This window comes from Miniopterus natalensis, chromosome 13 (assembly GCF_054644295.1).
Source record: "Miniopterus natalensis isolate mMinNat1 chromosome 13, mMinNat1.hap1, whole genome shotgun sequence".
In the NCBI taxonomy this organism is placed as follows: domain Eukaryota; kingdom Metazoa; phylum Chordata; class Mammalia; order Chiroptera; family Miniopteridae; genus Miniopterus; species Miniopterus natalensis.
Window position 1 is genome coordinate 19,973,538 of NC_142093.1, and position 22,074 is coordinate 19,995,611.

A 22,074-nucleotide genomic window follows, 5' to 3' on the forward strand; every position below is an offset into this window, starting at 1 on the left:
GCTAGTAGGTAAATTTTTAGTAAGAATATCTTACCAGGAAAATACAAACTTTTAAAAATAGAAAATAAACCAACAACATTATCCACATTATTTCATTGAAATCAGAAATTAGTCTTATTTTCATATAATCATATTGCTAACAGGAGATAATTAAACTGTCACTAAAAAAATAAGCTTTAATAGTTAAATTGCCTTATTTAATTAAAACTTCTTTGAGAGAAAAATCTGGTTAGGAAACATTAATTCCTGCATAAATGTAAATATATATTCATATGAGCTGCTGTATTTTTATGAATATATTTTCTTACTATTTAATTCCAAAAATAAATTTTAGCTGTTGTAGAATACATAGTGCATAACTTCTTGGTATAGTACTTAATTTATTTCTATCTTTATGTGACAATATTTGAAGACAACAAATTTCATTTTAGAACAAAACCAAAAAATCATTTAATTTTTAATTGGTTTTAATTTATTAATGTGACAAATCAGCTGTAATTTTGTTTGGTGTTTTGAGGAAATAATATTTAAAGACTGGGTCTTCCTTTAGATGCATTGTATTGATTTTTGTGTCTCTTATTAGCCTTAGAATATGCCTTTTGAACATCATGATACTTACATTTATATTTTTACAGAAATGTTTTCATTCACTATGCATAAAAATCTACAAATTAACCAAACTTGTATTGAAATTTTGGGTGCGTTACTAAATAGGTTCACATCATAGACTAAGTTCTGCTTTTTTTTACTGAGAAAATTTAAGTTTTGTTTACAAAGAATTTTATTCTGTAGAAAATTCATCCTTAAAAGAGTATAAGGAAGCAAAAAATCCTCTGAAATTCCACTTTCCAGAGACATAACTTGAGTCTCTCTATACATCTGTATATGTATGTGTGGCCATGGATATACAGTTATACACAGATATACAATACACTATAAATCTTGTCCTGCAAATTTTTTCTTTCCATGGTATGTTGTCACTCCTACCAGACTTATTATGATTATAAATATACACCATCCTTTTAAAGATCTACATAAGTATACCATAGTACAACCATTTATTTAATCAGTTGCCTATTAATAGTCCTTTAGGCTAGTGCTTTTTTTTTTTTTAAACTATAGACAGTGCATGGTATTGTTACTGTTTTCTCATGGTTCTTCACCCATATTAGCTCCTCTAATCTTCTAATCCTCTGCCATTACCATTCTGTACAATAAGGCTTGCCAGTGTCTTAACGTGCTTTAGGAAGGGGGGAGATCAGAGACCAGTTTTAATTTTTTTTAATATTTGTTCTTTGGATGATATTTTGTATTTCTTGAAAGGGACTCCCCACCCCCCACCCCCAAAGGTTCATCAGTAACAACTGATCTTAGAATCATGCTATTAGCCCTCAAAACTATCATAAAATCCATCTGGTTTAGTTGTTTTTATGACACAAAACCTCAGGATTTTTTGGAAGCGCAACTCCATTTTTATCTGTTTTGGAATTTACTTTGCAAAAATGGTTTCATTTCTTCAAAAAATAAAGTAAGCAAATCATTTATGTAGTCTAGTATCCTTATCCTCCAACCGCTTTCAAAAGAGAAAAATCACTCAACTTTCCTCCCCCAAAAGAGCATAATACAGTGTATGTTTTATTTTTATGACAAATGTTCCATAATCTGTGGATGCCTCCATATACTATCCCTTGTCCTATACTATCAGAAATAACTGTTGTCATAAATTTTTTGTATGTTACTCCCTTCCTTTATAGTGTTATTTTATAAGCAATGTTACTTACTTTTATTTTTTTTAACTTTATATAAAGCTCATCTGACTTGCTTTTTACACTCATCACTATATTCCTGAAATTCATACATGATGTAGCATGTAGCCATAGTTTATTTTTATCACTGTAATATTCAATTGAATGTTTATATCAGTTTATTTGCAGTTTACAGTTGGTAGACATTTAGGTTGTATCCACTTTATTTTTTATTAACTATGCTGTTGTGAACATTCTTGAACATGTCCCTTGATATTTGTGTGTGCAAGAGCATAGATTGGGAAACTGCCTGGCAGGCCACCTGTTTTTGTAAATAAAGTTTTATTGGAACATAGCCACACCCAATTATTTACATATTTATCTCTAGCTGTTTTTGTGTTACAAAGGCATCTGAGTAGTTGCTACAGAGACTATACGGGCCTGCAAAGCCTAAAATACTTACTGCCTTGTCCATTACAGAAGTTTGCCTGCCCTGCTGGAGGTCAGGCATATACCCCTAAGAGTGGAATTGCTGGGTCATGGGATATATGCATCTTCAGTTTTACTGGATAATGCCAAAGTGGGTATGTTTTTCCCCTCATACCATTGGAACAGTTTACCCCCTACTAGTAATGTATGATAGTGATTTCATGTTACTCTATCCTTGGGAACACTTGATATTGTCAGACTTTAATTTTTTTTATTATTTTTTTTTACCTGTTTGTTGAGTATAAATGATATTTCATATGGTTTTAATTTTCCTTTCCAAGATTGTTAATTAGGTACTTGAGCCTCATGTCATATGTTCTTGGCCAATTATGTTTGCTTTTCCATGAGGTGTTGGTCAAGCGTTTTGCCAGTTTTTCTATAGACTTGTTTGTCTGTCTTATCGATTTGTAGGAATTCTTTATTCAGGATATTACTCCTTTACCAGTTATAGGTGTTACACCACTATCTTTTCCCAGTTTATGAATTTCTTTTTATTACTGTGTCTTTTAGTGAGCATACACTCTGAGTTCTTCTATACCTTATTTATAGGAACCTCCTCTCTTCTTCAGGATATAAAGGTATTCTCTATTATTTCTAAAGCTTTTATAATTTTGCCTTTAGTTCTTTAATATACTCAGATTTGATTTTTGTGTGTGGAGATAGGGACTTCAATATATACTTAATTTTAATGAATTTGTAAATTTTAATTCAACTTGGGAAGTTCAGACATTTTGTCATTTTTTTTTTTTCCAGCTAGAATTTTTTTTCCTGTTCTTCGTCCAGGACTAATGACAAAAATATTAGTCCTGGGGTTGTGTTCACTTCCACCCCCAGTCTCTATTTAGATTATGTGAACCATATATATGATATATGTGTATATAGTATGTATACATACAAAATATAACTTTTGAAATAGAAAAGGTTCTAATTTTGGAGGTTACTTTCTCTTTTTTTAAGCAATTCAAAAAGTTTAGTTATCTAGTGTCCCATAATGTAGGCAGTTAGATTGGAGAGGATTGTTGCTATAGACCAGCATAGTTAATCCTAAATACAAAGAGGGAAGCAGGAAAGGTATCATGAAAGGTTAGAAATCTGAAAATGTAGTGCTTTCAATTATTTAATTAGAAATATGATAGCCTCCAGGGCATTATTTTATCACAGAGCTTGCAGCACAAAGCAATTAATATTCTCAGTGAAAACTGAGTCTCACCTAGAAGTGACTACATTATAATTTCATGTCCTTGTTAGAAAGACAAGTAAGTAAGTACTCCATTTTAGAATGATTTACATAAAATCATTGACATTCCAGACTGCTGGAATATTACAGGCATATCTCATTCTAATATACTGGATTGCCAGTTTTTGGATATTTAGAATGCAATATATTTATCATTGCAAAGGTAACGTATTTCTTGACAATTAAGAGACAAATTAGCTATGATTCACTTTGGTAAAAGTATAATGAACAGCTGTCATTGTAGTTTTAAAACTATAATATTGACTATTAAAGTTTACTAGTTACATACAATTTGCTTTCACCTCTAATAAAAGAGACTTATGCCAATAAATAAACTAAACTGATGGATAAAGGTTCCTTTCTCTCCCCCCCCTCCCATACGAATTTAAGAACCCTTGAAAATTCACCTGTAGTTTATATTTTAACCCTCACGGCTAGAAATTATTTTTAGAGGGAGCAAAGAAACAAGAGACTACCATGGTATGAGGAAAAGAAACTAATATACTTGGATTAAGAAAAAAGATTGTAAAAAGCCCCCCCAAAATAGATAATCTCTTTACTGAACAGATGTATTCCTAAAAAGTTTATTGTGAATGAGAGTGCGGTACATTAGAGATTGGGAAACAAAATAAGAACAACCTTTTCAAACTGGAAAGGGCAAGAGTGGTGAATTCTGTAGTCCGAGGAGGGAACTCAAATCGCAGTTTCCTGTGTGACCATGAGTAACTCACCTCATTTCCCAGAGTCTTAGTTTACTTATTTGTAAATGGCATGAGGGGTTGTTGGTGTTTAGGATAGTCTCTTTCCTAGCTTTAGTGATCAGTGAGTGCAAAGTTAATTGCCTTACACTCTGACATAGTCCTTATAAAATTGGAACACTGCCTAGAGGAAATTTGCTTTTAAAAAAATCAAGTTTCAGAAGCAATGCATTTTAGCGTAAATGTAAGTTTAAGTAGCATATGATATGTTTTTATTGTGAAATTCAAATGATAAAGAAATACTTATATACTAAAAGGCAAAACTTTCCCTTTACCCCTATCCTTCTAATCTTACTTTTCTAGTCAGAAGTAACCCAGTCACCAGTTTGATGTGCATGCTTCTAGACTTTTTTCTATGTCTACATTATATACATATATAAATATGAAGTTTATGCTCATTTTTTAGAAGTATGTTTTTGGTGTGTGTATTTTAATAAATTATGTAGTACATATTGTTTTGTTTATTCCATTTGAGTTGTCTTGCAGATCTTTCAGAGTTTTATATACCTACCACATGATTTTTAATTGTTGAATGGTATTCTTTGGTATGAACATATCATAGCTATTAACCCCATTCATGGACTTAAGTCATTTTCAATTTTGTGCAATAATAAATGTAGTAAAGAACACCACTACACATGATAATAACTTATTGAACCCTCAGCATATGGCAGTGCTGTCCATTATTTCAGCGAATAATCCCAAACATGAGATAAATACTAATTAGCATGAAGAAATTTACACGAGGAAACCAGTCACAGAGCTACTAAGAAGCAAGCAGATTTATTCAAACCAAAGCTCATGGACTATTCTACCACAGCTTTTCTTGGATTCCCAAAGAGATTCTTGCCCCTAAAAATGTGAAGCGCCAAGATTTTAGACAGGAAGGGGTTATAGAGTTTTAGAGCTATAAGGAATTGTAGAAATCAACTACTGTACTCCTTTGCATCTCCATTGTGATCCTGTAAATTGATCATCCAAACTGGGAAACTTGAGAGTGAAAGAAGGAACATTATGATAATATTTATACTGAAATAGCAGACATATTTTCCTGGACAAATTGAGGTATGTAGACACTTTAACTTTAGCCTAGGCCACCATACCCTTTCACATGGGTTGCTGCAATAGCAGCATCCTGCCTGGTCTCCTAGCATTTACTCTTACCTTATTTCAGTGCATTCTCACACAGCAGCCAAAATGACCTTTTCGAAACAAACCTGATTAGATCACTTAATAGTTTAAACCCCTTCAGTGGTGCGTGTGTGTGTGTGTGTGTGTGTGTGTCTGTACATACATGCATATATATATATATATATATATATATATATATTTTTTTTTTTTTTTCCCCCCCTGTGATTGTTAGAATGCTGTGTGAAATAAAGGACACCTAAATTGTGAGTCAAGTTGTGTGTTTGAGTCTCATATCAACACTAATTTTGTGACCTTGGGCAAGCTATTTAAACCAAATAGTTTCCTCAGATACAAAATATAGATAGTATGGGGAGGGGGATGAGGTAATAAATATGAAAGGCACAATATAAATGCAGAACATTGTTAATAGTTAACTTTGTGCTTGTTAGGCCCTTTGAAAAATTATCCTTGTGTTCTTATCACAGTATCCAGCAGGTGATGGTAGGGTTTTTATAGATTGAACCACCTTTCATGTAATTGTCCAAGTTTCACAAAGTAAAAACCTTCATCATTTTTTAAAAACAAAATTCATAAAAGTTAGGTGACTTGCCAAAGGTGAAAACTAATTATCATGTCAGTACTGAAATCCAGGACTGTAACCATAGCATTATAGGCTAATCATCTTCCACCAAGCTCTGCTACCTTCCCCAAATAATTGATTGTTTATTAAAATCACATAAATATTTTTACCTGTGATTGTAATTTAAATATATGACTCATCCTTTGTAAGTTGAGAACAATTTAGAAAGGCATGTTCTAATAATTAACTGACTTAAGACCTTTGACTTAGAGGTGATGGCTTGCAAAAAGGGAATTTATTAGGTTACATAATTAGCTAGGAAGAATATTGGAGCAGCTCTTAGAATTGAAGGACCAGGGCTTTAGAGACTAGAGCTGGAGCTTGGGGTAGCCAAGACTCTATGTCTTATAGCCCTAGGTCTGTCAAACCAAGAAGGATGAGCTGTACCTTTCTTGGAAATTTGGGAGAACTCCATTTGGCCTAGCCCGTATTTCACAACCACCCCTGACACTACAAGTAGTATTAGATTGAACCATATGAAGTTACTAATAGTCAATCATATTTTTACTAACTGAAAAGGCCATTCATATGGTTCGGCCTTTTAATAGTGCGAGATGGTAGAGTGGAGAATGAGGCATCATAGATTGACAGCCCTAACGGGACCTCAGAAAATGGTGTAGTTCACAAAAAGAGAAGAGCTGTTGCCCTTCCTACCAGAAGAAAAATGGGAAAGCATTTGGACAGACCCACAAAAAACAGTGACCATGGTATAGCACACTTACAAAGAATATTATGGATCAGCTAGACTTTAGCTGGATTAGGTCACTGTGGAAATGAAAAGGACCTCAAATATAAAAATTTCTAAGGCAAGAGATGGAATTGCTCTTACTAGTCCTTTTCCTAAGCATCTCAGAGTTTGACAAATCTGTCATGTAACCCGTGTGCCCAAAGCTCTCAAATTATACCCTTCTGTACTTGGCTGCTGTATGCTAAACGTTTGTTGAATGTCAAACATGTACTAGGTACCTTCCTCATAATAATCCTAGTTAAAGATGAAGAAATTGAGGTTCAAAGAGATAAAATAATTTGCCCGAGATTATACAACTAATTTATACGGAACCAAATTCTGAAGTCTAAGTTAAAGATTAATCCAACTTTTTCTTCCATACTAGTACTCTTCAAAGATTGTCATTGAAATACCTCGAAAGATGGAAGAGAGTACATATGTATGAGAGGTCTGTAGGCATATATGATCTTAAATATGGATATTGTTTATTGCTCCATAATGATGACGATAGCTTTGCTTTTTAAATGCCAAGAGTGTTTAACTCAGATTTTTAAATTGTCTTTTTAAGAGGATGTATGTCACATTATCTCGTATGAGAAAAATGACACTCTGCTTTTGTGTGAATGACTCACCCAGTTTATATAACTCTCGTCCACATCATTCTTAGATAGGCTCTAAATTCCCTCCTGAATTTTTCTGCCTATAGTGAAATAGCCAATAGCGGTTCATCTTTCTATACATGTTGATTCTAATTGACCCGATAGTGTACTCTCAAGATGTATAGCTTTGGAAGTAGATTATAATTGCTATGTTATAACAAAACTTTGTTTAAATAGTCTTTTTGTTGTTATTACCTACTTAAGGTAGATATTAACTATGTGCTTTATGGAGACTATACCTTTTTGTCAAAAGGTTGAGGCATTAGGGGGAAAGAAGGAACAACAGAGAGTCTTTTGCTAATTACATAGCAGTGTGGAGTTTTGGGAATATAATACTAAAGAGTGCTTTCTGGTCATTGATGCTAAAGGTGAGTGGTTCTCGATCTGATACGTAAAGCAAAGCTGAAGTGATTTTACTGTTTTGTTTTTTATTTTCATAGAGAAGTATAATAATGTGGTAATTTAAAAGAATGCTTTGAATAGTTTGCTCTCCTGCAAGTTTCCAAAAGTCTACCAGGTAATATATTTAGGGAACATTTTGGTGAAAAAATGGTATAATATTGGGGGAATTTGACCTTGGAGAAGTTCTTCATAATTTTAATTATGTCAGATATATTAACTTTAACTATTTTAAAGTAGCTCAAATAGCTATCAGATTTTTTGTAAAAGTTAATCTGTGTAAAAATAATGAGGGCTTTTTTTGTTTTTTCATTTTTTCTCATCTTTTAAAAGACTTACCTGGTAGAGTTATTTGTCATTAGATTCTTTATTAAGCAGTTTACTTTAAAAATATTCCCTATTTATTTTATAGATGATAGTATATCTGCTGCAAGTACTTCTGATGTTCAAGATCGCCTCTCAGCTCTTGAGTTACGAGTTCAACAACAAGAAGATGAAATCACTGTGCTAAAGGCAGCTTTGGCTGATGTTTTGAGACGTCTTGCAAGCTCTGAAGATCATGTAGCTTCAGTGAAGAAATCAGTCCCAAGTAAAGGTAATTGTGTTGTAAAGTAGAAAGAGTCTTGCATTTTGCAACACTTTCTTTGCAGTAATATATTACCAGTGGCATTAAAATTGGCAATATAAAACTATAGTTTCTCTTTTGGATTATTTGTGATTACAGTTTATTGTCTACTTCCTTTTTCTTCCCAAGAAATTAGGAAAGTTTGTTTTTTATTTTAAATTGGGAATTTTTGTGTAATATCACTGATTGTGTTTACAGGCTTTTATATCATAGTATTTGTGTGAATTTAGTATCTTCCAAAAAAATAACAAATTCACTGAGGGCAGAAACGGAATCTTCTTTTTTGTGTTTCACATAGTAATTAGCATTGCATCTTGAACATAGCAGGCAGTCACTCATATATACTTTTGAATCAGTGTTCTTACCATTACAGAAATGATTAAAATTATTATAGTTTAAGTAGCTTCATTCTAAGCCTTCTGTGGCCATTAGCAGAATCCTGAAGAATTTGAGCTCTGAAATTTATTCCTAACTCCACAATACAATGGGAATTTTAACTTCCAGTCATGGAGAGTTTTCACAGGTTGAGGGAGTTTGGAGCAAATGTAATGTGGACTTTCCCTTTCTCCACCCAGAAAGAATTTGAATTCTTTAACATTAATCAAACAATTGAACATATTATTTCACATACCTTACTGATTTCTTGGTAGAGTAGGTGGGCATAGACATGATTATCCCCATTTTGGCAATAATTAAAGTTGAGGATATTCATTGGCTTACCTCTCTATATAATATATCAGTGCAAATTATTGACCTAGGGAGGAGTCCTACATAACTCCTAGGTTCTAGGCCAGATAGAAGATAGTGAATCAGGATATGAGGAGCAAATCTGTTAGAAAGATGATGAATTCCGTTTCTGCATGTTGAGTCTGAGGCTTGTAGAAAGACCCCTGTAGATAGCTAAGTTACAGGTCTAGGGCCCACGTTGGCCTTATCTGTGACTCTGGAAATGTTCACCTTGTGGGTGGCAGTTGAGTTCACAGGAAGAGGGTGTAAGTGAGAACGAGTCCCGGCCAGCTCTGCCCAGAGCTCCAGATGCAGCAGGCGAGGAGAACCGTGGAACTGAGAGCAGCAGTGAAAGCCACTCTTTCAGAAAATTTCCCTGAAAGGGGAAGGTGGTAGTAGCTAGAAGATGCTGACTTAAAGGCCAACTTTAATTTTTCATTTTTTAAGATGTTACCAACTTGAACACAGCGATGTGTTGAGGACAAAAACAGCAGAGAGGAAGGCAGTGCTGGTGCGGGAGGGGGGGTGGTCATTGAAGAGGCAAAGTTTCCTGATAGTTTGAGACAGGCTCTTAGAGCCGGTAAGAAACTATTAGTCTTAGACCGAAAGAAGACTTTCTCTTTCCATGAGATAGCATGGAAAAAGATAAAACTAAGTTAACTTTGCTATATATCACAGCTGTTAGGGCTGGAACTTTCCTTCTTTAATCACTTTCTCCTCAGGGCACAGTGATGTCCTGGGCAGTGAAAAGAGAGTTAACGTTTGGGATGGTTACAGGAGAAACTGGAAGTCCTTAGACATCTGAGAGAAATGCTGAATGACCTTGAGAGCATTGAGGCGGGGAAACTGGAGGAGGGGCATTCATTCTGCCTGGTGTTGTGATTCCCATTCTTATCCCTCCCACCCTCAAGCATGCTGGGCCTAGATGTGGAGACTTAGAGATGGCAGAATTCATCTTTTCCATCAGTAAAGGAATATTTATAAGGAAATTTAAAGGCTGCTTTTTAAAAATTTGGTAGTGAATAATATTTTGTATGATACATCAGTTACTTAGTACCTACCTGTTTCAGTGTCACAAAATATAAATGCAGTTAAATCGCTGTAGTTTGTATTTCCCAGGAACATATTTTTTGTAAGTTGTCCTTTCTAGACTTTTTGTAGTTGTCCTGAAACTGCAGATAGAACTAAAAACCCTATGTATGTATTGTTTTTTCCTATACATACATACATACCCATGATAAAGTTTAATTTATACATTAGGCACAGTAAGGGATTAACAACAATAATTAATAATAAAATAAAACAATTATAACAATATACTGTAATAAGTTATGTGACTGTGGGCTTTCTCTCCCAAAATATCTTATTGTATTGTACTCACCCTTCTTGTGACGATGTGAGATGATACAGTGCCTATGTAATGAGATGAAGTGAGGTACTCAGAACTGCATACAACTTAAAACTTAATTGTTTATTTCTGGAATTTTCCATTTAATATTTTGGACCACAGTTGACCGCGGTTACTGAAATCTTAGAAAGCAAAAACGGCAGATAAGGGGGGACCTATTAAAAGCTAAGCTTCACTTCTTTCTTTAGTATATTATGCCAGAAACTTAACCGAGGTAGAAAGTTTTCCCAATAATTTTTAAGGTGCCAGTCATTTAAATTTCTCATATACCTTCTATTCTGTTGGAGAATTCTTTCCTTTTGACGACATATGTTCATAATATATGCACCAGTTGCAACTGAATCCCTGCCAAAAGAAAAAAAATTACCTGTTCTTTGCAGCCCAGGGAACACTTTGGCAGTTTTAACTGCTAGGAAGACAAATTATATCACAGCTGGTGCCTGGGAAACCTATTAAGACCTTTTGGGGTGACCAAATGAATGTAATTTGAGAATACAGCCCAGTGGCATTATGTGAAGACAAGCTGTTAGTACACAATGGTATAAAGCAAAGGAGTCAAATTTATCTGAGGGATAAACCAGGAAACTGCTGGTAAACCAGAAGTATCAAGCATTGTAACTACTTGAAAAATGAGAGAACCCGGAGGCAAAATTGGACCATCGAGGATGTCAGTCCTCCAAAAGAAACATTCCTAATTATATAGACTCTGGGGTGGTGTGTACCAGCACAGATCTGTATCACTTGACTCATTCCAAATAACATCTGGGAGAAGACAGGGATTTTCATGGGTTTTCTCTAAATATTGTTGACAAGTAAATACATTAATCAGGTTGGAAGGTGTGAATTTCCTTGGTGGAGCCCTTGGGCTAAAATGACTCATAATTGTGGTAGAGGATGGGAGAATGTCTTATTATTTGGACCACAGATCAAAGACTTCTAAGCTGCCCTTTGCATCTAGAAGCATATGGGTGGATATTACCTCAGACCAGGCAGCAATTACCATTTATAGAATTCCATTTCTCTATGAGAGTCAAATCCTTCTTTGGTCATTTCTACTCAAAATATACTTTAAAAAAATTAGTTACCAGGAGTTAACAGGACTAAAGCACACCTTCCTGGGAGACAAGTGTAAAAGAGAAGTGTACAGGTTAAATTCCAAATGGAAAAGAAAAAAATTGATGGAGTGTATGTAGTCCTCAGTCTTCTCAGAGAATGAAAAGATTGAAACAGTGGCAGGGACCTTGAAAATATGGAGAGAGTGAAAGAGGTCTGCTATTGGAGCTGCAGAGCATATGATAGGGAATCTGAGATAAAGGAAAGATTTTGAGTATTAACTAGAGTTCTTTCTCCATGGACCATATTTACCTTTTTCCTAATCAAAATTTTTTCCCATCCTTAAGGCCTCAAATTATTTCCTGAAAATGATCTTTCCAATTTTTGTCTCTTATTGGAATTATTTTTTTAAAATTTGTATGTCTCTTTTGGTGTGTTATATTTGTTGTTCCTGCTAAATTATAAACTATTCAAAGGCAAGGACAGTTTCTTACTAACACAGCTAGCCTTGGAATGACTATAAATACTTGTTAAGCTGAATGTGGCAAGAAGGAACAGGAAATTGTGATTTAAAAAGTTATTGCAGGGTGGAGGGAGGGATTGGGACAGATGCAAGACTAAGGTTATTGTGGATGAGGGTAGCAAGGATTTTAGATTTTGGGATTTTTTTGAATATACAGCAGTTCTTAGTGATAACTTGACTGTGTGAGTCTTAGAGTACACTGAAATTCATTGGTATTTACGAACTGTCAGGCTAAGGTATCAGAAAGGTCATCTGCTTATTAGGACTATCATCAAGGAATACAAACCATGTCATGTCATGACAAAGTATAAAAATTATCAATGGCTTTCAACCCTGGGATTAATGATGGTTCCCACTGTGGTTGAAATTAAATTGGTACTTCCTGGTTTATAGACTTTTAGCCTAAATTTCTCTTATTTCAGTTGGGTTGCTGCTCAGAAATAGAACTACTACTGTACCTTTGGGTACGAGAGTTCACTGTTGCTTCTAGTCTTGCAGGCTAGTCTTTGAGAGGGTCATGACCTTTATAATACCCAAGCACTAGAGGAGAGGATACAAATATACATACATTTTTATGTTCCTTTCTTCCAGTTAAGTTTCTAATAACACCTAGATTTCTCAATTGAAAAACAAGCATTCACTCACAGTTCCTTTTTGTTTTCTGCCTCTGCTTTGCTTAACTCATTGCCTCTACCTTAGGCAGTCACTTTTATTCAATTACTAAGGATTCCCAATAATCTGAGAGTTATCTCAGATTAAGCTGGAGGACTGCAAGTGGCCATGAAAGTCTTCTTCTGGTCATTTCTTGCTATTTATATAAGTATCTGGGCACTTTGATGATTTAGTACTATTATCTGCCTAGATATTTCCTTTCTCCCTACTCCCTCTGATAAATTACTGTCTATTATCCTGGCATAGCTCAAAATGTCACTCTCTCCTAGGCAGAATTATTCCTTTCTACTTACTTACCTACCATTTCTTCTGACTCGACTCAAATCTTGATTTCACTGCCTATTACAATATAACCTTAAGCTACCTAGGCTTCAGTTTCTTTATCAGCAAAATTGGGATGATAATAGTAAATCCCTTTAAGGATTATGGTGAAGGTTAAAGGAGATAACAGTTACAAAGTACTTAGGACAATGCCTAGTAGATAGCAGGTGTGCTTGATAATTAATATTATTCCACACCATTTACTGTATGGACAGTTTTCTGTTTCCTACATCTTTTTGGTATACTAGACATTTTTAGGTGCGCTGGAGATTAAATAAATAAAGGACACTGTATATGCACCCAAAGGATTTCAGGTAAAGTGAGAAAACAAGTCAGTAAATACAATGTTACATAATAATTGGTATTAAAAAGGTGAATTTAGGGTGCTGTGGAAGCACCGAGGATAAATACCTAACTCAAACTGGAGTTGGAGGTTTCTTGCAGTAGGTGACATCAGCACTCATCTACCTTCATGATCTTAACAGCTATTTATTGGTGCCAGTTTCCAAACTTATCTAAATTCAGTACTTCAGAATTATCTTTCTACTTAGTAGCCTGTTCTGCTTGTATGTCCCAAAGAATTCATAAATGTAAAATGTCCCCAAACTGACTTGATCATCATTTAAGCCCTAAACATTTCTTAAAACTACTTCCTCCTTTCCATTCATGCTACTTATCTGTTGTTTCAGGTCCCCATCATCTCATACTTAGACCATTGTCCTGAAATCTGTTCTTCATGTAGCCTCTAGACCATTCTCTAAAATGTAAATTGACCTACGGCCTTTTTTCAGCTTAAAACCCTTTAGTAGTCTCTGTCCTCTATAGATGAAGTCTCCATCATCTAACTTCTGCTTACCTCTACCATCTGAACTCACCTCTCCCGTTTGGACTCTGCCCTCTCTTATTCTACATTTTCTCCACATAAAGAGCTTTTTGTCTACCTCCACCCCTGCTCATGCTACACACATGCACACGCCCCACTTTACTTTTGCATTCTTTCTGTTCCTTCATACATAACTGGAATAAGATCTCAGTATCTTATTACCTCCATTTTACCTGGCTCCTTCTTACCCTTGAAGACTTTGTTCTGCATGTCTTCTGTGAAGCCTTTCTTGAGCACTGTGTGTCTAATCACCCGTACAGGACGATGTCTTTTCTTTGTGCTTCTGTGTTTACTGCGTTTTCATTGCCAGTGTGATTCTTTTGCAAGGTTTTGAATTCTCTGATGCCAGGTACTCTTTTGTAAACACAAGGCTAGGCTCATAATAGGCCCTAAGTAAATATTTGATGGGTAAATGAATGAGGAATACATGTTAATTTAGGCACAGAGGAGTAAAAGTACTTAGTTTAGGAGTTCAGAGTAAACTGAAGCATGAGGTGTAAGGTTGGGAGTGTCAAGAAATGAGCCTAGACTGGTAGATAGAAACCATAGTGAAAGGTTTTTTTTATGCCTTGCTAAGGAATTTAGTTTTTATCCTGAGGGCACTGGAGAGCCATTAAAGGATTTTAAACTGAGGAGTGACAGGTAGATTTACAGTAATCCATTAATTCTAAGAGGCCTATATTTCTTGCATTTTAACATCTCTGAAATTGTAATGCATCTTACAGTTGATTATATCTTACAGTTCTCATAGGGAACACTTCTTTCTAGTGGTATTCAAGATAATGGTACATATTACAATTGGAGATATATTAAACTTAAAGATATACAGCATGCTTTAGAAACATTCTGGCACAGTGTAGAGAACACCTTAAGAGCAGGATAATACCGCGAAAAGGGAGTATGGAGATAAGCTGATGAATTTTCTCCAGAAGAGAAATTTGAGACAGTAGTGGTGAAGATATTTAGATATTTAGTGATTTAGATACTAAGTGCTTTGTATGTGCCAAGCACAGTGCTAAGCATGGACGAATATATACAAGAATTGCAGAAGAAGTCAGGTTTCCATGTAGAGGCAGGAATCATAAACGGTGATAAGAACTATACAGGAAGTCAGGGGCAGTGAGAATAAACTAGGAGAGGCACCTCAGATAAGGGGATCGTAGAGACCGTGTTTGAGGAAGCGGCAGTGAGCTGAAATTTAAAAGACGAGAATGAACCTCCCAGGTGAAGAGCTTTCTGAGTAGAAGAGCAAATGCAAAAGTACTGGTGCAAGAAAGGGTAGGGAGGAAAACCTGAATCCAAGATTGCGGTCCTATGCTCAAACACATCCGCCGCAACTCCTATCTCACACTGTGTACAAAAATTAAGGCAAAGTGGGTCATAGACCTCAGTGTAAGTGCTAAAACCGTAACACTTATAAAAAATCTAGGAGAAAATATTAGAGACCTTGAGTTTGGCAGATGTCTTAAATAGGACACAAGAACAAATAAGAGAAAAATCAGTTAATTGAACTTCATTAAAATTTTAAAATCTTGTTCTTCCAAAACCATTTTGAAAATAAGCTACAGAACAGGAGAAAATATTTGCAAAACATACATTTATCAAAGAACTTTTATCTAGAGTATATGAGCAACTCTTACAACTCAATAATTAGGAAGACGGCCCATTTTAAAAGTAGACTAAAGATTTGAACAGACAAGTCACCAAAGAAGGTATATGGATGTCACATAAGCCCATGAGAATATTTAACACCTTTAAACATTAAGGAAATGCAAAGTAAAAACAGTGCGATACCACGACATGCTCAAATGGATAGCTAAAAGTAAAAAGATTGGTCATTTCAAGTATTTTGAAGGATGTGGAACAACCACAGATTCATACGGTGTGGGTGGGAATGTAAAATGGTACAGCCACTTTAGAAATCAACCTGGCAGTTTCTTAAAAAGTTAAACATTCACCTACTATATAACCCAGGTTATTTACCTTTAAGAAATGAAAGCATATGTCCGCACAAAGACTTACACACTTAGTTCATTGTAGCAGTATTTATAATAGTAAAAAACTGGAAACAACCCAAATGTCAACAGGTAAATGAATAAAAATATGGTGGTATATTTATATAATCAGATAGTTGGGGTCTGTCTTGGCAGTAAGAAGGCAAGACTGGTCTTCAGCAAAGAAGATAAACAGGTCCAACAAAGATGTAAAGGTGAGTAGGGATCACATAATGAGCACCCAGTGAGATAATGAACTTAAGTTCTATAGGAATTACCAAGGATGTTTGATTTAATTTTTTAAATAGTCAGATTTTTAATATTAATAAGATAATTTAACCATTGAAGGAGTTTTAAAAAGAAAAGGTGACCCACAATTTTACCATAATTATGTAGATTTCTGGTTTTCCCACGTCTATCAAAGGCTGAAGGGAGTACACATGAACAGATTAGTGTCTCAGAAAGATAAATTTGACAGATGGATAGGAAGAGCAAGGCAAGGGTTATGAATGAAGGTGAGCCATGGTAGTGCAGAACAGAAAGGTGGAGATCAACTCGGAGACCCAGAGGAAGGGGAACCACCAAATTTAGGGATATAAGGGAGAGAATCAGAAACAGATGGTTTATAACTTGAGTGACGGTAATTAGATGCAATTTACCTTGTAAAGTGATGCAACTTATCAGTGTTCATCTCATCCTAACCCACCTTTGTACCTTAGGACTGATGAGGCCCATCTCCTACCTGCCTCTAAAGAAACCTTGTTTCACCAACTATTTTTTTTTTAAATGTCTTTATTGATTTCAGAGAGAGGAAGGTAGAAGGAGAGAGATAGAAACATCAGTGATGAAAGAGAGTCATTGGTCGGCTGCCTACTGCATACCCTCTACTAGGGATCGAACCCGCAGCCCGGGCATGTGCCCTGACTGGGAATTGAACCAAAATCTCCTAGATCATATGTCGATGCTCAACCGCTGAGCCACACTGGCCAGGCTCACCAACTATTTCTTTTCCATCTTCTAACCATTTTTCAGAGCCTTCCTCTTCAATAACTGTAACTGTTTGCTTGCTGTAGCTAAGTAGTATTCAGAAAGTTATTCTCCTATAGTTGGTTGTTTTATTACTACAAATCAGAAACACCTAAACAAAATGGTAACCACTAGGAGAGAGGAAGTGGGGATGTGTGTTTGGGGGCGGTGCACAGAGACTTCAGCTCTAATGGTATATATATTTACATTTTACAAAAGTTAAAACCAAGGTTTTGCTTTTGATAATGGCAGAGTAAGCTCCTTTGTTTTCCTTTTATTATAAATTTAACAGCAGTTCTTACAGGATAGGGTAATTTGAACAGGATTAGAAGACATACAAAGTTTTAGTTGGTCAGTTTTAGATTTTTTTTCATGTACAGTAGTGTTTTAAGTAATGTTCAGTTAAGTGTTATAGGGTGACTCAGGCTTATAAATACATTAATATGCAGAAGAGTATATTTCATAATCAGTAACTAAAATTTCACCATAGTGTAATTGCTGAGGAAGGAATCACAACAGTCACATCAGTATCAACATGAAATGTCCATGTAGGTTAGTAATTTCAGAAACACTAAGTTGAGGCAGATATGCCATTTGAGGCATTGGTGAAAAAATGGTAGTTGTTTTTTAAGTGATACTCAAGAGAATGCAGAAAATTCAAATACAACTGAAACAATTCCATTACATGTGAAACTCAGAGATTATGTATTTATGAATTACACATTTATACAGAATTATGTATATATATTTTGAACAGTGCCTGTAATTTGTTGGTGTTTAGGGAATAGAAGACCCCCAGGTTAAATTCCAGATGAATTACAGAGAACTTAACATTCTTCATGAAAATTATGGCCCTAATCAGAGTATTTAGAAACTGAAGAGATTATCCCATTTATACTTTGGTAGCATAATGTTTTTCTGTTGGAGATAATTGCTAGCTTAGTATGTATCAAATACAAGCTCTTCTTTCTTCTTGAGATAAAAGAAACATGAAGAAACTTTGTTATGTATTTGTTTATCAGAGAGAACTGGACATAATTTAACATAGGAAATTCAGAAATAACTATTAATCGATGGCCTATCTCACTGTTGTGTTCCAGTGAGATATTCCAGAAATAGAATATTCATACATAATTCATCACTGAAATGCTTACATCATGTGCATATGTGTGAGGGGAAGATTCTGAAGAAGAAAAAATTATATATATATTGATCATTTGTACCTCAGTCTTTGATGTGGCTCCAAAATTTCTCCAGGATTTTGTTTTGTTTGTTTTTTAATTTTGTTTTCTTTAGTGACTATATAACCAACAAGTCCATTGAAAGCTCAGTTTAGGCTAGATTCGTTCTTTTCAACATATAGTACTAGAAAATTTTCAATCACATATTATGTTTTCAAGACCTACTTTTTCATTCACATCAGCACCTTCATTTTTCTACTTTTTCATTCGTTTTACACAATAAAGTAATAAAATATTCAAATAGTTGCACAAACACTTCTATTTTTTTATTGTTACTACTTTATGGAGTAAACTGTATAATTGGCTCAGTAGTTAGGAGCCATTATATATAGGCCTTGAAATGGACATCAAAAGATACCTTTTTGGAGTAAGTATCTAGGATGTGAATAGAAAGCCTACCTGGAAAACATTGTGCTAAGTGAAAGAAGCTGGACACACAAGAGCACACATTGTATGAGTCCATGTATTGAAGTATCTGGAATAGGCACATCTATATAGTTAATGCAGGTTAATGATTGGCAAGGGCCTGGGGGGAGGAAGGAGGGAATGGGGAGTAGTGACTGCTCAATGAGTACAGGGTTTCTGTTTGGGGTGATGAAAATGTTCTGGAACTGAATAATGGTGCACAACATTGTAAATACACTGAATGCTACTGAATTGTACCTTTATAAATGGTTAAAATGGTAATTTTACATTATGAGTATTTTAACACTTTTTTTTTTAAGTTATAATACAGCCCTGGCCATGTGGCTTGGTTGGTTGGAGCATCGTCCCATACAACAAAAGGTGGTGGCTTCAGTCCCCAGTCTGGGTGTGTGCCTCCAGAGGCAACCAATCGATGTTTCTCTCTCACATTGTTGTTTCTCTCTCCCTCTCTCTCTAAAATCAATATACATATCCTGAGGTGAGGATAAAAAAATAAATTCATTAAGAAAATTAAAAAGCTGCAATACAACAGTCACCTGCTTCACAGACTAGCACTGGAGCTGATGACCAGTGATACTAGCATAATTTGGGGTTTTTTTTGTACCTTATAATATGTGAAAATTTTCCTAGGAAGTTTCAAAAAATAGATACAGTAAGTCTTCCCCTTCCTTTCTTCTGAGTCCTTTGGTCTGAGGATTATGATGTAGGTGCGCTTACCTGCTTATGCATGTCAAAAATGCAGTGTTATATCGTCATGTATGGGACACTAGGGTGCCAGATATTTTAGGCTCTGTACATAAAAGTCTGTCACTCTGCTTTTATGAAGAGACGCAAACAAACAAACATGAAATTGGCCTCATTTAAAAGTTAGATTTTCTTGTGTGCATGCGAGAAAACTGGGTCCAGTAATTCAAAACTTCTCTAATCCCAAATATTTAAATCTACCCCTTGAGTATATGTGGCTGTTTTATCTTGTCACTGAGTTGTCCTGACCACACCAGTGTAGACATCACATATTTATTCCAGTCTTCCTACTGTATAAATTTTAAAAGCAGAGGTTACTTTGTATACTTATGATTTATTAATATGGAATAACATGCTAAGATTTAACACTGAGGATTTCTAATTAAATTTCAACAGAACCTTAGCTATTTCTGAAAACCAGTGATGTGGGGATTTGTGGTTTAATTTGAAGCACAACTTAAAATCATGTGCTTTAAGGCTGCTGTGTGTGGAAAGCAAACTATTTAGCTAAAGAATGATCTAGCTGCAGTTTAGCAACTTAGCATGGCTTCTCTGTAAGTTTGTTCTGATGAGATTAACTTTTGAGACAAGACTATTGTATGCTATTGTAAGACTATTGTATACCAGGGGGAGCAGTTTTCTATGTCCAAACACTAGTGATTTAATTTTTTAAACTTCAGTCTTTGAGAAATATTTTGAAATTTGATGTAAAAATTTTTTTCTTAACCACCTTTAGGTCAACCAGGCATTCGAGAAGCTATTTCCATGTCCTGTATAACCAATGGGAGTAGTGCAAACAGAAAACCAAGTCATACCAGCTCTGTCTCAGTTACCAGAAAAGAAACACTTTCATCTGCTGCTAAAAGGTATCCATTTGTAAGTGGGGGGTGTGTGTGTGTGTGTAAAACTAACATTGTAAAATGGTTGAATGTGATAACTCGGTCTACTTCGGAAACAAATACGAAGTAGAGCTTATGGAATTGAAGTAAGTATGTCCTTTGAATATAGAGACATCCAGCCTATACTCACTCAGTTTACATTCATCAGACCTCTCAAGTCGTGTGAGGCAGCTTTTGGTTGTTACTAAAAAAAGCATTTGCATTTTCTGAGTTTTGTTGGTTTCTTTTTAACAAGCATTTGTTGATGAGATAAGCGTCACTATGTTTAATGTAATTACAGAAGTGAACTTTCCATAGCAAATGATACATTTGTTATAGCATGCTTGCTTATTTATTTATAAAGTAGTATAGTAGACATACAGTATATTAGTTTCAGGTGTACAACGTAGCGATTCAGCATTTATATGTCCTAGGATGTGATCACCACAATAAATCTAGTAAAACATCTGTGACCATACAAAGTTATTAAGATATTAATGACTATATTCCCTATGCTGTACATTACATCCCTGTGACTTATTTTATAACTGGAAGCTTGTACCTCTCACTCACCTTTTTCATCTAACCCTCCACTTCCCTCCCTTCTAGCAACCATGAGATTGTTTTCTGTATCTGAGCCTGTTTTGTTTTTTGGATTCCACATAGAAGTGATACACAGTATTTGTCATTCTCTGATGCAGCTTTTTTAAAGGAGAAATCGAATCTTTGACAAATAACTACATTAGTGGGAAGTTAAACACTATTATAACTTTTTTTTCTTTAACCATGACTATAAAATTAAGGTTTAAGTTAAAATATTATAGTTCTGTGTGCTGTCTGTGTTTATGTATGTGTGTTAGGGGATGGAGGGCAGGAAGGCAGTGGAAATACTGCAATATAAAGTTTCAGTGGATTACAGATTTACATTCTCTATGTTCTTTTTATCAATTAATTATTTTAATCTTTTGTTTCAACAAAATTGCTTTTGTGAAATTCCTAGCAAATTATTCCATATAGAGTTTGGAGAGACCACAAGAGATCAGCTACATAATCTTAGAGCTGTTTTCGTCAAAGAATGATTGAGGACCTTAAGTAATAGAATAATATTTAAAATGTACTGATAGAAAATGATTGCCTCAATAAACTAATGCTAGTGACTGAATCATTCATCAGTGTGGACTTATAGATGTTAACCAGGAATGGTGAAGAAGTAACAAGATCTTTATTTAGGCCTTTTAAAAGCCCCTTCTAGAATTCAGTCTTTGCAGTCATTGTCATAAAGAATCTGGACTTCTCCAGAGCATGCCCAGATTTACTACCCATGCTCCACTCTCAGGAAAGAAATGACACATGATGAGGAAACAGATGCAGAGTGGAGATTTTTAAGTTATTAATCAGTGTCCTTGCATTTAGTAATAGTTTAGATTCAGCCCATTTTCTTACAGAGCTGTAGTTCTCTGCAGTGATCAGTATTGTACACAGCAGTGACTCAGCAGTCTGGGACTGAGTTTGTTACTTTACGATGCAGGGGCTCTATAGTATTTTGTTTTTAAAAATAACCCAAGAGGAAAATCTCTTTCAGGTTGTACTGGGCCCACATGAGAGTAGTGGCCTGTGCATTCAAGATAGTTTGAAGAACAAGAAGAAAGAAGCAATTTCTAACTTAGATATAAATTTCAAAGTTAATACATTTTTGAGGTAGAATTGTGCATCCCAGCACATACTTTTAAAAAACATGAAGTACATAGTCAAGGGCCAGTCTGAAGATA

At 35.0% G+C, this 22,074-nt stretch overlaps 1 protein-coding gene across 3 annotated transcripts in view; it reads left to right on the forward strand.

The window, feature by feature from the left end:
* EML4 (EMAP like 4) overlaps positions 1-22,074 on the forward strand; it is a 128,096-nt gene that overhangs the window by 43,800 nt on the left and 62,222 nt on the right. For all 3 annotated transcript variants that reach the window (XM_087823513.1, XM_087823514.1, XM_016216324.2), the window contains exons 2-3: positions 8,198-8,380; positions 20,164-20,293. In XM_087823513.1, the coding sequence (XP_087679639.1) occupies positions 8,198-8,380; positions 20,164-20,293 (313 nt within the window). The remainder of the gene's footprint in view (positions 1-8,197; positions 8,381-20,163; positions 20,294-22,074) is intronic.